Below are 15,840 nucleotides of genomic sequence, written 5' to 3' on the forward strand. Positions count from 1 at the left end.
AGGAAATACATGTGGACATTGATTACTCCTACTTTACTGATGTGAAAACCAAAGCTGGAAGGTTGTTTTCTCAGTTCCCAGTTTTACCTACCTCTACCTGTAATCACTTATGCCATTTTATACTAGTGAGAAGTTTATATCCATGTTCTAGGTGGTCTGGCCGTAATCATCGAGAGAAGATTGGGGTCCATGTCGTCTTTGACCAGGTATTAACCATGGAACCTTACTGCTGCAGGGACATGCTCTCCTCTCTTGACAAAGAGACCTTTGCCTATGATCTCTCCGCAGTGGTCATGCATCACGGGAAAGGGTTTGGCTCAGGACACTACACAGCCTATTGCTACAACACAGAGGGAGGTGCGTGCGCTTTACTCTGTGGGGTGGGGGACACGAAAAAGGGTTGGTTTGTCCACATTTCATTGTTTTCCTTTTATTTCATCTATAAGGGAATATTACATACATTTAAATCCAGTGGGAAGGATTATGAAAGTTGGATTCAAATTTCGGATCTATTACTAAGTAACAACATAAGATTGTTCTAAAAATTGACAGGAACTGACACACCTAAAAATGTTTAGCACAGTGCCTAGCACATTGTGCTCAATTAATGTTAGAGGTTATCATTATTTATTAATACTAGTGCAGACCTCCGTTTCTTTCTTGGTTATTTAAAATTGATATGACCTATCTAATCTCATGGAGATGCTGTATGAATCTCATTAGCCTCAGCTCATAATAAAGCTGAAGACATTTACTGAGCACTTACTATGTCCTCACTACATCCCTTACCATGGGAGATGTGGAGATAACCCCCAGAGCAGAGCCTCCCAGCCACTGCACTGGGGCAGGTGGGCTGCGAATGAGTTTTCAATAGTGTACTGATCTTGAACCCCTTAGCCCTTGAGACAGCCAGAGTGAGCCTGTGAACAAATAACTTTTCATTCCTTCTCAATTTTCCTTTAGCACGCCTCTCTATTTACATTTCCCCTTTCCTCCTCCTCCTCCTCCTCCTCTTTTCCTCTCTTAGCCCTCAGTGTCCTGGCTGTCTTTGTAGAAGATCCTAATAGGCAATGAAAAAGCCTAAATAAAACAAGGACAAAATTTATAGTCAGTTGATATTATAAGCATATTATGGTGGGGTTAAAGCCAGTGGTTACAGGGAAGTGTCTTGGTTTCATTTACTTGTCTCTTCCCCCACCACCAGTAGTCAAGGGTTAGCTCTCTTCACACTCCTCTGTCCCTTTCTTCATCTCCTGATTTTGCCTGCTGATTGGAAATATAAGTTGAGTAGTCATTTACTCTTTCTTTCCCTTGGTTTCCTAGGTTTTTGGGTCCACTGCAATGACTCAAAGCTGAATGTATGCAGTGTCGAGGAAGTGTGCAAAACTCAAGCCTACATCCTTTTTTACACTCAAAGAACAGTTCAGGGCAATGCAAGAATCTCAGAAACCCAACTCCAAGCTCAGGTGCAGCCCAGCAACAACAATGAGGGCAGACCACGGACTTTCCCCTGAGTGGGAGGCACATATCAAAGACTGGCTTGTTTTTAAACTATTGGTGTCCGTACATCTTTCCTCTAATAGGAAATAAGGTCTACTGCAGGAACAGATTACTAGGTTTGCCTCATTGGGTCTAGAGCAGAAGGTGCCAAGTGACTCATGTCCTATCATAAAATATGTAGTCACTTTCTTTTGAATGAATTTGGGAATTCCCTCCTTTGATAAAAGAAATCAAAAGGAGTAACCTGTATGAAGATTCTTTCATCAGTTGCTTCAGAATATAGAGGGATTTGGGTGGAGCAAAGAGGGAGTAAATTGATCATATCCAGCCAGGAGACAGCCATGTTTTCTTTCTATTATGTGATTCCCATGCTAATCAGGACCTCCTTGCAGTACCAGAAGAACCCTCCTGATGTTAGCAGCCCTGGACAGAGCACGTGAAGGGGGCCCTGGGCTGGCAGCTTGCTGGATAGGATCGGTTCTAAGGCAGGAGGTGCAGTCTAAGGATTTGTTCCTACAAAGGAAGTAGTAACCTTCAAGGGTTAAAAACTTGCAGACTTCCTTTTTAGGGGGATAGCAGCTGAAGAGTGGAATGAGATGCATGGAGCAAATTTCCCCATGCAGATGGGAGGTTTTTCATGTGTCGTACCCTCCCTGGCTGCTGCCCATTTAATCATTCCACATCTTCTGAGACTGGCATGAACATCCCTTCATTCTAAAGAAGGAGCAGTTCATATGGGGAAGCAATAAACTGGCACATGACATGTTCTTTGTTGCATGCTGAGCCGAAGAGTGCTCGGGGCTACCTAGTTCTGTAGCAAATCCTTGGTTCAGGTCAGGTCAGGGTGTAGGGTTTGGTTTCACTTGGTCTTAAATCAGTTGTCTGAGGCTTTTTCAGCACTCAACTGAGGCGGGGCAGGGACAGCTGGAGGCCCAGGGCTTATATGAATGCCTATCACCCGTTCTCACCTGGTGCAGCATGCAGCTTTTCTTAACCTGCAGCTTCTTCCATGCACCTGAAGGACCAGAATATTCTTGTTCACTACAAGGTTTGAGAGCTTCTGCTTTCCTAGGGCTTAGGAATGTGCCCCCTATATGTCCAAACAGTTTACTGCTGATGGCCCTGGCCTGTTTCCTCCCAAATCTGATGATAATCCCTACTGTTTCTTTACCCAGCCACACTCCACCAGAGAAAAGCAAGAATGCCCTGTCCAATGCTAGTAAAAGAGATCTTTCTTTCTAACTGGGTCAGTTTCTAAGTAGAATAAAATTGCCCAGATGGAAACCTTCCTCCCCATCAGCTAGCACTGAATTTCCCTTCTCAATCCTTCGCTTAGACTTGCCGGTACAAATGAATGCAAACCATAACTCTCGTGGGGTTGCTGCAGCCTGCCTCAGCCCGTCATATGAATGCTCATCTTTTGACTGAGTATATCATATTAATATTTCAATTCAGGTAGAAGTACAGTTGTCACTTGAAGGGAGTAGATGTGGAAGGGAGTTGGGGAGGGGTGGGAAGTTGGGAAAAGGGAGGCTAATGAATAAGGGTCGTAGCTTTAGCGCTGTTGATGAGCCACATTCCTGAGCAGATCTGTAGCATTTGTTGTTGACCTCTTTTGAGATGAACTCTCCCATGGGACCTGCCAGACAGCACTGAGACATGGAAAAAATTCAGACATAAAATGGCTCACCCTGATAAGGAAGGGGGAGTGACTATATTTTAAATTAAACTTGCTTTTTCCAACACTGTGAGGTTTCTGTAATATTTAGCTTTTATTTGGAAGCGATAGCGTATGGCATTTTTTTATGCTGTTTGGTTTATATTGTCTACTGCAGACTTCTTTGTATAACCTTGGCCCGGGCTCACCCTCTCCTGGACACTGTTTTAAAGTGTCACAGCTGCCCATACTGCCAGAGGCTCTGATGTAAAGCTATACTCTCTAGATCCACATTTTTAAGTCAGCACGATTGGTGATGACTTTTTGTGGCAATAGAGAAGCCCATTAACTCAAAAAAATGAAGGAAAGGAAAATATAAATTGTGCCTCATCTTTCACTGAGTGCTATATTTATTATTCTAGAAAGAGAACTTACAAATGGAGAATAGAGCATCTACTTCATCCCTCCGGCTGTCCAGGGGGAAATACTTAAGAAAAATGAACAAACATTTAATGGAAAACTAAAAGATCTTCAAATTTAATTTTTAAAAATAGTTTTATACCAAATAGTATAAGGAATGAGCAGATTAAATACTTCGTAAGATAAGTGCTTAGCTGAGCACCCCTGTATCAAATTAATAAACCTGTTTAAAATGAGTTGGAATAGAAACCAATATCAGAGTCCTCACTGAGCTGCACTCTTGAAGGTGCCCCTGCAGTCACAGACACCTCAGGTACCCAGAGGCAGCAGCATTAGACGCTGTTGAGAAGTTAGTATTTATGAAGATTTTTATTAAAGAGTGCCCTGCTACGTAAGTCAATGGCTGTTAGGGAAGCGTCCCTTTGACTTTAATTTATTTAATGTTGGCAGTAGATGAATTTCTTAGTTGTATCTTACTTTAAATTGAAACATTCTGAAGAGAAGAAAATAAGAGCCAGGTAGAAATTGACTAGATGCTGCCAAATCAAACCCAAGCTCTCCTAACAGAACCTTACAAACCCGTGTCTCTCCCATAAGTAGTTAGAGTCCCATTCCAGAAACCCTTTGCAGTTGGCTGGTGTGTTTACTTTCTGCTGTAGCCAGCCAAGATGAATGCACGCCGGCCCTCAACAAGGATTTTTACCTCAGTCTAGCCTGACCTTCATACTTGTGGTTGCCTCTGAGATGAGCATCCATGCTAGCGTAAAAAAAGATTAGGAATGCCCTCAACAGCCAGAAACTGAAGCTCTTATTAAATGGCAGGCAGAGCTCTTGCCAGCTTTGATGCAGCCCCTCTCAGGCTGAGGGGGGCAGTGCCACACTGTAAAGAATTTCCAGATGTCTCTCTAAATGTCATGAATAAAATTGGAAACTGTAGAAGTGTTAATGTGTCCTATGGACTCAATAGCAGAGTTTATTTTTGTTTTTAACTAGAGTCAGTGATTGTATGAGTTCCCTTCTCTGGCTATGCTTACAGTGCCATCCAAGTGCAAGAATTAATGGGGTGGGTTGGCCGGCAGTGGCATATGGCCCGAGCCATGCCCCAGCATAAGCCTGAGAGAGGTCGACAGTAGTGCAGAATGAAAACTTGGTTGGGTGTTGGGGGTGGGATGTAGGTGGGCAGGCAGGGAGGGAGAAATGGAGTTTGTTTTACTTAACTGATAAAGCTTTGTGAACTAATTTTATACAATTCATTAAATTTGGTGCCTTGTACCTAATTATGGTTTGCATGGGATTGAAAAGATTAAGGGAAAAGGTTCCTTCTTGTCATTTCAAGTGGCAAATTGGTCTGTACAGTGTAAAGGACATTTGGTATCGGACTTTTTAAAAGCATTTCATATCTCTTGTGTGTGAAAGCAAAGTATTCTTACCAGCAAGACCTGAAATTTTTCTGTAATGTCCACAATCTTTGTATTTGTGATTATTCATGAAATGGCTGCTTTTCAAAGCAGACTATATACCCCATTATTTTCACCACCTCTTTTATGTTCAAAACATTAACTCAGGCCTTTTCAAATCAGACTGAGAGGGCCGCCCCTTCTTAAACATATACTATATCCCTATCTGGGATTTTATCTTAGTGGAAGGGCTGCTCTTCCAGCTGGTTGGGAGAGCACAAGCATTCAGAAAAGGCTTTTTCATTTTTTAATGCTGGGCAACTTATGGTAGAAGTCCAACAAAAATGGGTCCTCCTGAAGTGCTACCACCTTCGTTAATTCTGAAGTTCTTTTGCACACAATTTCAGGAAGCACTATAGAACACAATCCCCTATATGTGAACCTTTAATTTAGACTGTAAGGCAAGCCAGTGCACTGTGTAATACCCAAGAGAAGGCTCAAAGAACCCATCCCTGCCCCTCTCCTCAGTGGGTGTTGACTGGGATGATGCTGAGGGCTGTGGAAGGAGGTTAAGACCCAGTTTGCTCACCTGCAGGGCTGTTTACAGCATGTCCTTTGACTCTGTTTTCATTGAGACTTCACCAAAGGGTATTTAGAAAGTTCACCATGCTAAGCACATTTAATAATTGGGTCTCTCAGCCTAATTACTCGTCTAATTAGGTGAGGAGATTCTATCTTTGGAATAACACCTTCCATGGCCACTTAGTTTTCTTGGGTAAGTATGTATCACCCTGGTGGTTCAGGTTCTTTTTTGAAGTCAGCACTACAGCTGAAAAGCGCCTTCTAAATATGACTGTGAGTTTCGTTTATATCTTCCACATTTAAATTAACCATTCTCTTGGTCTGAGACTTCGACTTTAACCACTGTGTACTCATTACACCCACATATTGCTCTAAATATACCATAGCTACTATAGCATTGAGGTGAATGGTCATTTCTGTGGACTCTGGCATGTTTCCATTTAACATCTAACTAGCTCTTGTGTAAGAGATTTTCATAGTACTGTGTTAACTAACCAGGGCTTAAAACTGTGTGACGGCATGTAAAATTGACTTCCCTTGAGGAGAATGGAATGGTGAAAGCCAGCACTTTCATTTATAGAATGGTTCATCACGATGTTTGAAATTGTAGATTTGGTAGCTTTATTTGCTAAAATCTTATCACTTGGAGGAATTAAGCCAGTTTAAATGAAACCTTACTAGCATTATGGCTTTACGGACCAACAGCAAACACTATTACTTGAAACTAAAACAGTAGATATTTTTATATAAATTTTTTTTCAATAACAGTTGACATTCAATATAAAACACTAAATTCTGAGTGAAATTTCAGTTATGCTTTTGGAAGCTACCGTGTCTTAATTGTTGCTGGATTTTGATTTTCAACTGGAAACTTTTATCAAATAGAACTGTTCACAATTATGAGATCTGGTAGCAGGCTTCAAGGATATGTTTCATGCCCATAAAGAACAGGTGCTGGTATTTGTCTTAGCAGTGCTCTGATGCAGTTTGGAAGGGGCGTAGAATCTATGTTATGGCTTAAAAGTTTCTTTCTTGATCACCATTTAGGGGGTGATGGCTTCAAACCTAAGCCTTGCTCTCATATTTGTTTGACCCTTTTTCATCTTAACACCTAGTAAGATATAAATCTGTCAGATCATCTGTGGTCCCACTGTAGACTCTTAAAAGGATTTTGGTTTCATGTTAAGCCAGCCACAGCCCTGAATTCACACAGGTTTAAACTCCTTCCTCCTAACAGATGGGACCTACCTAATTAATACAATAAAATAGTGCTTTTTAAAAAAAAAGAAAAAATATATATATAAAGTTAATTCTCAAACAGCTTTCTTAATGAGATTTATGCCAGCAGAGTCAAGAGGGACTGTATTTTGTCCTGTCTACTTTTAGTAAACAGACTGCTGAGACAACATCTGTCAATTGTAACAATTAGGCCACTATAGTATGTCATACTGACCCTCCTTTCCAATTCATGTCCCTTAATCCCATACCAGTTCCATAAGCGACTTGGCATAGAAAAGCAGTATTAAAATGCCTAGTAGAATAAATCAACTAGAAAAAAAAGTTGCCAACGGAAACCTGTCTCTATCTTCACATCTAAGCCCACATGAATCCATGCTAGTTCCTTACATATTTCCCTTTGGACAGTGGCACTATCATGAATATCAGGGTCAGAAGACATCTATTTCCTTGTGAAAGCAGTTTTCTCAAGCAGACAGCTGCTCACTTTAGTGCTCATTGCCCAGGCTTACTTAACACCTTGCCCCCACCTGCACATTACTCTTTCTGCCAACAAATCCCATTCTATTACAGCAACAATGCCTCCCTGGTGCCTGAAAAACCCACCTGGTGCACTAACATGCTATGCAACACCAAATGGCTTCTTCCCCTAGTACTGCTCAAAAGTGGAAATTCCTCAAGAAGAAGTTTCATCCTATGTTAACATCAATGTATGGTTGCTACAGTTTCCATTTCTTTTTTTCTTTTAATATGAAGCAAACCACCTGTTACAGCCTATGTTTGGGGCTTGTTCCTGTCTCGAGTGTGAAATATGTCATGTTTTTATGATTTTTGTAAATCAACTTTTTACACCTTGTTTTTGTAAGCCGAAGTTTCTTATTAAAAGAATAAAAAATGGCTTTGTGTGAAGCATTTATTTCAAATAACTGTTAAAATACCATTATGTTATTCCTCAAAACAAGAGCAAAGATCACCCCCTGCAGAAACTTAGGAACTATGTACATAAGTTTACAGAACAAAGGACAACACTTTAACTGAAGCCTGATGGCCAACCAGAGAATGGAGCGGACTCGGAAAAGGAGATCAGGCAGAGAAGGGAAGGTGCCCATCTGAATCAAACTTCAGCTGCCATCAAGGCAGGTCTTGTGATGGTCACAAACTGGAGGCTCTGCTTTTGGAAGGTTCAAGTACAGCACAGGTTCCATGTGTCTACAATCAGAGGACAGGGCAACAGGTGGCATTAGAAGTGTAAAAGCAAATGTAAAAGGAAACTGGTGAGAGACTGAAATCCCTGGTTACAGAAACATTTAAGAAACAGCCAAGGGTTTTACATCAAGTCTCTTTCCTATGTTTTGTGAACAGTGGATAAAGTTATTGCTTCTCGCAGCCTCTAGGACTTCTAAGACACACAGCAGTGGTTAAGTGCTTACCTATTTGGCTACACCCCTGGCTGAGGTGCCATTAGGTCAATATCACTCAAATTCCTGGCCAGCCAAACTCCCGCAGCGAAAAGTCCCAAATTGAGGATCAAGTTCCTGGAAAGAAAGTATTTCACTAACCCTGTGGTCACTGAGTCGCTGTGGTTAACGAAAGATACTGAGGGGAAAGGCTTCCTACCACCACTCAGGAAAAATTTCCCCGAGGCAAAAACACTTCTTGAATGCAGGAACGCTAATCGTTACATGGTAGGTTGCCCAAAACCCACATAGAGTTGGTTTCTCTAGTAAGAGCAGGAGCAAGTGCAATGGCCAAGAAAGCACTTGTCCGGCTCGTTTATGTGTTGGCGCCTCCTCTTTCCGGGTCCCTTCAGTCAGGGTGAAATTCTCTAGACACAGCCCCGTGACTGAAAAGATCGCTATTGCTGTATGGGAACGCTCCCAGTCAAGGACTGAGCAAAGCACGGCCAGAGCCACTAAGAAGCCAAGATGCTTGCAGGGGAAAAAGCCCGAAGGCGCTAGCCTCAGCGAAGAAGGAAAATGCGACAGATTATGTTCACGGGAGCAGAGGGACAAAGAGGGACCCGACTCCTGGGCCTCGGTTACCTCCGGAAATCATTCCTATCGGTGGCGAAGCGGTAGACGCCCCGAAGCCAGTCTCCCACGTTGTCTGGAATTTCGGGCGCTTCATTTGCCGAGCCGCCAGCGTTCACGCCGACCCCACTGGAAGACATACCAGCACCTTCACGCTCCACAAGGACTCCGATGACGCACCCTGTTGGCGCTGACGGATGACGCAACTTCCGGTCTCGCACCCACCCCGACTACTGGCCGACAGAGGAAGCTGCAGCTTGAGCTTGGTTGGACGCCCGCGAGAGAGGTATAATTCCCGGGCTGCGCGTCCACGAGCTCTGCAAGGGGTGGAGCGAGGCCCAGCTCTGCGGTCCCTTTGTCCGGTTCCACTTCTGGCTCGCCAAGCTGGTCACCGTCACACGTGGCCTCTGAGTGATCACTTCATTAGCTCAGGAAGATGCTGGGGATAGGGCTGTCCTAGGCTATGGAAGTCGGGGTAGGGGCTAGCTTCGCAGGGGATGCGTAGTTTGGGGGAATGGGGTTCCTCAAGAAAGCCTCCATCAAAAGTCACAGAATGCGCGGGCTGCAGTACTCAAGTTTGTCATCTCTCCGCCCCTCCCAGGCCTGCCCCTGAAGGCGTTCAGTCTAGGATTTTTATAGGGAGATGAGAGCCTTCTCTCCCGCTTTACAGATCACCCCTCCCCCGACTCCCCCTTCTGCAGGCCGCGCCACTAGCAAATAGTGCAATGTTTCCGGGGAGTGTTGCTGTCCCCAGCTTGGAGGCTTCCAGGAGTCTTGCAGGGCCGGGGAAGGCGCTGGCCTAAGAAAAAGCCTTCGGGTTCTGAGTCAGAAGAGGAGGAGCAGGTGGGGCAAGGGACGTCCTCCTTGGGATCAAGGGGCGTTTCCAAGGGGCCCTGCTCCCGCCCTTTGGGTGCCTCAGCCTTGTCCCCAGCTCGGCACTCCTGCTCCAGGCTGGATCCATGCAGTACCCTCTGGGTTTCTGGACTGGAGCTGGCAGTAGCCGCGTTCAGAAGGGCTGCTTCGGAGATGGTCAGAGCGTGCAGTGGGACGCGGTCCCCTCCTTCAACTCTGTCGAGCCCCGACTCCCCTGCTCCAGGATGGGTCAGACATGCTCTTCTCAGAGCTCCGAGTTTCTTACCCACATCCCTGCGGGGCGGCCCACTGAAGCCAGACCCAGGCTCCCGCCCCGCCCCCGGGCCGTGCGCGCCTCCGCCGCGGCGATTCCTCTCCAGGGCTCCCCGCCCCTCCCCGCCTCCGCCCACCAGAGGGCGGCCGCGTCCCCAGTACAGGAGCCGAGTGCCGCGCCGCGGTTGAGGCTGCGGCGCGGGGTGGGTTCGGGAGGCCCTTGGAGCGCTCCGGCCTGGGACGCGCGGTGAGAGCTGCGGGCCCCGAGATTCGGTCTGGGAGGTGCGGTTGGGGTCGGGGGCGCTGCTGGAGGGACGGGACGGCGTGGGATCGGGGCGAGGGTCCCATCCCGGGAGAATCCCCTCCTCAGCCCAGCCCAAGCCGCTGCCCCCTTCCCTTTTGATCTGCACCTTTCCTCTCTTACCAAGGGACGCCCTTCCTTCCATTGCCGGAGCCGGGCTCAAGCCGGCATTTAAATAGCGACTCTCAAAGCAGCTGGGGCAGCAGGGGCCGCCCCCGGGCAGGGCATAACGGCCCCCGCCCAAGGGCCCGGCGCAGTCCTGGCAGCAGAAGTGGTTCTCGTGCCAGCGCCGTCCCTCCGCCTCGGTACAGCGCGGGGAGAAGATCAGCTGGGAGAGGGAGAGAGGAACGACTCATTCATTCATTCACTCATTCATTCATCCAATAACCACGCTTTATACGCAGTTAACGCTAAAGCATGTCTACAGACATTCCCATCTGATCTACTCAGCCACTCTCAGACGCAGGGAGGGCTGATTGGCTTAGCCAGGATTCCCCAGCTAGCAGGTGGCACAGCCTTACGTGCGACCTGGTCGCCTGGACTCCTAACCCAGGGTTCCACTCTGCCTCTTATGCTGACATTGAGTTCCTTGCATCATCAAAGACAACACTAGGCACTCGGCATACTGATGTGAAAGTCTGTCCAAGAGTCCCTGCTGCTGAGAAATTCTCAGTCCCAGAAAACTTGGGGGACACTGCGTGCTGTGGTGGAGGCCACAAAGGCAAAGGGTCCCACATGCTCAGGGCTCAAGTCAGAGCAATGGGAACACAAAGGCCCCAGGCTGGTTCCCAGTTCTCCCTACTCCATTCTGCAGTACTGAGAGGTGTCCCCTTACATCCTGCCACTGTTGGACCCTGAGCAGACCCCCTCAGCCCCTCCCCTCCAGTCTATACCTGGTCACAAGCAGGGCAGCGTGGCCTCAGCAGCTCAGCGTGATGACGGCCGCAGTACAGACGCCCATTGTGGTAGAAGTAGATGAGGTTTATCAGGGCCTGGCCACAGGCCTGGCAGGCAAAGCAAGCCTGGTGCCAGCAACGCCGCTCTCCTGCCCGGGCTGCAAACACGCCGTATTCCCCTGGCCTCATCTGCTCCCTGCACTGCCAGGCAGGGGTGCTTGCTGGTCAAAGGCAGCACCACCCTCCCAGTGTTTCTCCTGGCTCTTGCACCCCATCCACAACCTGTTCTCCCCATACCTCTGGGCAAGCCCACCTCCACTGCAGGCTCCACTAAGAACCCCCAAACTTGGTTTCCCTTTTCCCTAAAGTTTGTCAAACTGTCAATCCCCAAACATTCTTTTCCCACCAGAGTCCCAGAAGCTAGCTCCTGCAGAAGTGAGAGGGCAAAAGGTGGAGGAAGGGGACTATTGAAGGGGGTTGTACTACATACCTTCTCACAAGTGCATTCTTTGAGCTTGGGAGGTACCAGGCGTGCCACCCCCTGTCCCAGGGCCTCCCGCCTTCGCTGGGCACAAAAGAGCCGCAGCTCAGCCAGCTCCTCTTCCCCAAGGGCCAGGCAGTATCGCTCCTATAGAAATAGGCCTCCACTGTGACCAGGAGAACCCCCAGCAAGCAAGACTGAAGTTTGATTGGAGAAAGAAAGCTTAGCTTCTGGGTCAAAGCAAGGTTGTAGAACCTCAGGGAGGTGCAGGTGATAACAGCACAGAAGAGCATTGAGATGGAGAGGGGAAAAAGGACAAGAGCTCCGGTAAGTCCACCTCACTCCCTGCCCCAAGGATGGTCATCACTCAGGTCTAATAGCCCCACAGCACTCAGCCCTGTCACCATATATTTAGGTCCTCAATTAGGTGCTCTCAATTAAATGTAGCTCAATATCACTTCCTATTGTTTTCCCTATTTATTCCATATTCTCCTCTCTTGCCTTCCCAATTGATTGTAAGCCTTTAGACTGGGGACACAGGGCCTCAATAAATACTTAACCATACTCCTTACATTGTACATTCCATTAATGGTTTCAAAAGTCGTTCATGTCCATTTTCTCATTTGCTCTTCAACTAAGCATTGTGGTGGGCAGAACAGCCAGTATGTAGATAATTGTACCCATTATGTATGTATATGTGGAAACTCAGGCTGAGGGTGGCGGATGACTTCTCCCAATTAGTGGCACAGCCAGGCCTTAAATCCATGTTCCCTGACTTCTGGACCAAGGTTCTTCCCACAGTATGAAAAGAGGGAGGCCAAAGAGAGGGAAGCTGGGGAGAGTGAGACCCACACTGCTGTCCTGTGGAGGGAGCTGCTGCAGGAGCGTCCGAAGCCCAGGCCAGTTGGCTGGGTTGGTGTCCAGGCCAGGGAGCCCTAAGCCCAGAACTTCAGGATTCTGAGGAGACACAGCAAAAGATGAGTAGAGCTAGGTTTTCCTTCCTTCCCTTTCTTCTCTCCCCTTCTCATTGCCAACTCTTCTCCAATCTGGAACATCCAAGCACCCACCACCTCCCATTTGGTTGATCAACTCCTTCAAGATCACCAGGACAGCTGATCCACTCTACCTTTGTGGTTTGATTGAGGGAGGTTGGGGAGGCCTCACATCCCAATTCGGCTTCCCTTCTTATGCTTGAAATCCCCCACCCCTTCCCCTTAGGGCCAAAGCTCCTGGGTCTAATTTGACAACACACACCCCCAAGTAGAGGTAATGTGTATCCATGTGGATACACTTAAAGTCAAACCCCCATGTCCTGAGGGGGATGTAAGAAGGGATCCCTGCAAAGAGGAAAAGGCCATAGGAGGCTGGGCACAAAGGCTAATTACCTCCCAGTTGGTGGAAATGGGAAGAGATGCAAAGGATAGAGGCATGCTGGTCTCAGAGGGAAGGGCAGGACTCTTACTACCTGAGCAAAGGTCTCCTCAGGGTCCTCCTCTGACAGGTGGCCTGGGTCACTGTCTAAGTTCTCTGGTGGACCTGGCTCCTGAGTGGTGAGGCTCTCGCCTCCGTGGGGCCAGCTAGAGTTCAGCACCGACATTGGTGGTAAAGTCTGCCTACAAAATAATGAGAACACCTCCCATTTATCGAGCCCTTACAAAGTGCTACTAGGCAGTGCTAAGTGCTCACAGGCATTATCTCATTAAACCCTCCCAACAACCAAGTGAATTAGTGGGGTATCTTTGTCTCCATCTTATAGATGCCACACTGAAGTTCAGTGAGCATAAATGGTATGCCAAAGGTCACAAAGCTTGTGAGTGGTAGAGCCAGATCTTGAGTCAAGGTCTTTCAACTCCAGAGTTTCTGACGCTCAAACTCTGGGGTCTCCCAAGATTGCGATGGAAGAAAGAGGAATCCCACAATGAGAGGAAAGGGCATTTTGCCTTTCTGGTAAGACCCTGGGGAGACAGGTCCCTTCTTCCCCATCTCCCAAGTCTTAACTTCCACAATTCTTCATTGTGCACTCAGCACCCCAGTGAGCTTGCTTCCTCTCCACTTCCTACATAGGCCCCACTTTTCCAGCTGTAGGCTTGGGCCAGGTGAAAGGACCATTTCACCAGGAGGCCCTTCTCAGCCTCTGCAGCCCATAACTGCTCTCCTTTCCCTGAGCTCTAGAAGCACAGTCAGTGCCCCAAGATTTAGAACCTAATATTCCTTTGTGTCTCTTAGCTCATCTAGTCTATAAGCAACGTGAGCACAGAGGAAACTCTTGTATCTATAGCAGTGATTTCATTGGACAATTCTAAGCGCATCTCTTCAGCTCTCCTCTGGGCAAGGCCTGGTAGGAACACAGAATCTTGGGTGTCGGGAGTGACTGCTGAAGTAGTCAGGAGGAGCTCATGGTCTACTGGGTAAGACAGAAATGAAACCAAGCAGAAATGGGCTAGAGCTCATTTATACAACACCCTAGGAAGAAAAACCACCAGAGCCAACTTTCTGTTTACCCTATGCCAGGGCCTGTTCTAGCATTTTACAGAATATAATCCATCCTTACAACAATCCTATGAGGTAGCTTCTATTATCCCATTTTATGGTTGAAACAAACAGGTTAATTGCCTTGCCCAAAGTCACATTAGAAGGCTAAGGGAAGCTTTAAGAGGAGGTCACCTTTGAAAGCTGGGATGGATTCTGACTGGCAGCTGGGCACAGCAGGGCCATCACCAAATCCCTGGCCTCTATAAGACCCAGCTTTTGCTGTGGGAACATGGTTTGGACTATAAATTACATTGCTTCCCAGCCCATGGTCCCTTCCAGCCCCCCACCCCCACCCCTCAGATGTCCTGTGCCACCCTTCACTGCTTCCTGGCTCCACACCCACCTGCTTCCTTCCCGTTTTGTCCCTCAGGTCAGGTTTCCTGTGGAAGGCGGCCAGGATGGGCCCTTCATAGTCAGGGCCAGGAGTAGCCACTTCCCCTAACAGTACTGTCCCTGCTCCAGGCAGCAAGAGGTGCTTGGGGAGGAGGCCCTACAGGAAGGGTGGAGGGCATCTGGAGCTCCAGAAAGGAACTTTACACCCTCTCTTCCAGTTTAGTTCTAGTTTACATGAAATTGTCCAACACATAAAAAATACTCAGAAATCAGCCCTCTTCCCTCACCCTTCCATCCCACCCAAGGGCGGCCTAACTCCACCTCCGCTAAGCACTGGACCCATACCTTATTAACATGCTGGATTCCTTCCAGAATTCCCCTCTCCCTTACTCCCTCAGACAAGAAACAAGACTGAACCCTCGCTCAAGTGCAACCAGGCTCACGGAGTTCAACCTTCTCAACCACCCCTGCTCTGAAGGGCAGAGCCTGAGCCGGGGGAGTTAAAGAGATGGGAAATTTTCCCCAGTGAGAGAGAGAAGGGGAGAAGTGTCCGGTCCTGCCAAGTGCCCTCTTGCTAGAACCCCGAAGATTTTTCTTGGACTTCGCGGGGCCCACCTCCGAGGCGGGGCGTGGTGTGGTGCCCGAGTCGGCTGGGGTTCTCAGCCTGGCTGCTGGGAGTTTAGGGGAGGGGACTCTGCTGGGGTCTCACCCTCACTGCGCGCCGTCGTCCGGGCCGTTCTGGATGGACCCCGCCGTCAGGCCCCTCACTCGGTCACCACCCCGAGGCTCAGCGACCACCTCCGCCCGCTCCGAGAGCTCGGCCCTCCCTCTCCCACGCCCCCTGCGGTCCGCTCCCGCCCCTCGCGTGTCGGTAGAGCGAGACAGCTCGGGGAGGGGCCTGGGCTGCAGACCGAGAAATGCCTTCACGGGATTCCGGGGTGGAAAATGTGCAGGCTTCACTGCCCCACCAACTGCCGTGGGCTCAGTACCGGCATCGCGCCCCCGGGGGTGCTGACCAGACACCGGGGAGCCTTGTTTAGGCCAGGTCCTCTGGCCCTTGCTGAACAGAGAACGCCTTTGCAAGCCCGTAGATCCATCCTCCCCTCTAGCCCCGCCCCGCTGAGTCCCCACCCCACCCGGTTTGGCGGTAGTCCCAGTGGTCGCCCGCCCCTTCCCCTTTCCCCGTTCCCTTTTCTTGGTCCCTCGTGCTGTCCTTCTCCCTTCCATCTCTTCAGATCCCTCCCACATCTTTTGTGTTTCTCCATTCCTTTCCCTTTCTGCTCTAGGGAGTGGAAACCTCTGGTCGCTCCTCTGATCCCCTTAGTCCCACCCCCGCTCCCACCTCGCCCC

At 48.3% G+C, this 15,840-nt stretch overlaps 3 protein-coding genes across 12 annotated transcripts in view; 1 reads left to right on the plus strand and 2 right to left on the minus strand.

Annotated features, from left to right (window-relative positions):
• Window positions 1–6,849, plus strand: part of USP49 (ubiquitin specific peptidase 49) — a 75,328-nt gene extending 68,479 nt beyond the window's left edge. For 9 of the 10 annotated variants that reach the window (XM_039854968.1, XM_039854974.1, XM_039854976.1 and 6 more), the window contains 2 exons: window positions 152–357; window positions 1,324–6,849. In XM_039854968.1, the coding sequence (XP_039710902.1) occupies window positions 152–357; window positions 1,324–1,514 (397 nt within the window). In that variant the 3' untranslated portion in view covers window positions 1,515–6,849. The remainder of the gene's footprint in view (window positions 1–151; window positions 358–1,323) is intronic. The other variant, XM_039854977.1, reaches the window with a different exon arrangement.
• Window positions 6,850–7,691: 842 nt separating this feature from the next.
• TOMM6 (translocase of outer mitochondrial membrane 6) lies at window positions 7,692–9,044 on the minus strand. The gene is made up of 3 exons (XM_039854988.1): window positions 8,835–9,044; window positions 8,223–8,327; window positions 7,692–8,001 (listed from the first exon to the last, which is right to left on the minus strand). The coding sequence occupies exons 1-2, from the start codon at window positions 8,960–8,962 to the stop codon at window positions 8,231–8,233; spliced, it is 225 nt and encodes a 74-aa protein (XP_039710922.1). The 5' UTR covers window positions 8,963–9,044; the 3' UTR covers window positions 7,692–8,001; window positions 8,223–8,230.
• PRICKLE4 (prickle planar cell polarity protein 4) lies at window positions 7,692–15,593 on the minus strand. Its single transcript, XM_039854979.1, has 8 exons — window positions 15,200–15,593; window positions 13,091–13,238; window positions 12,478–12,582; window positions 11,635–11,772; window positions 11,142–11,345; window positions 10,372–10,576; window positions 8,835–9,909; window positions 7,692–8,001 (listed from the first exon to the last, which is right to left on the minus strand). Exons 2-7 carry the CDS (start codon window positions 13,220–13,222, stop codon window positions 9,533–9,535), a joined length of 1,161 nt encoding a protein of 386 aa, XP_039710913.1. The 5' UTR covers window positions 13,223–13,238; window positions 15,200–15,593; the 3' UTR covers window positions 7,692–8,001; window positions 8,835–9,532.
• Between the last annotated feature and the right edge of the window lie 247 nt (window positions 15,594–15,840).

This window comes from Pteropus medius, unplaced genomic scaffold (genome assembly GCF_902729225.1).
Source record: "Pteropus medius unplaced genomic scaffold, Ma_sr-lr_union100, whole genome shotgun sequence".
Classification (NCBI taxonomy): domain Eukaryota; kingdom Metazoa; phylum Chordata; class Mammalia; order Chiroptera; family Pteropodidae; genus Pteropus; species Pteropus medius.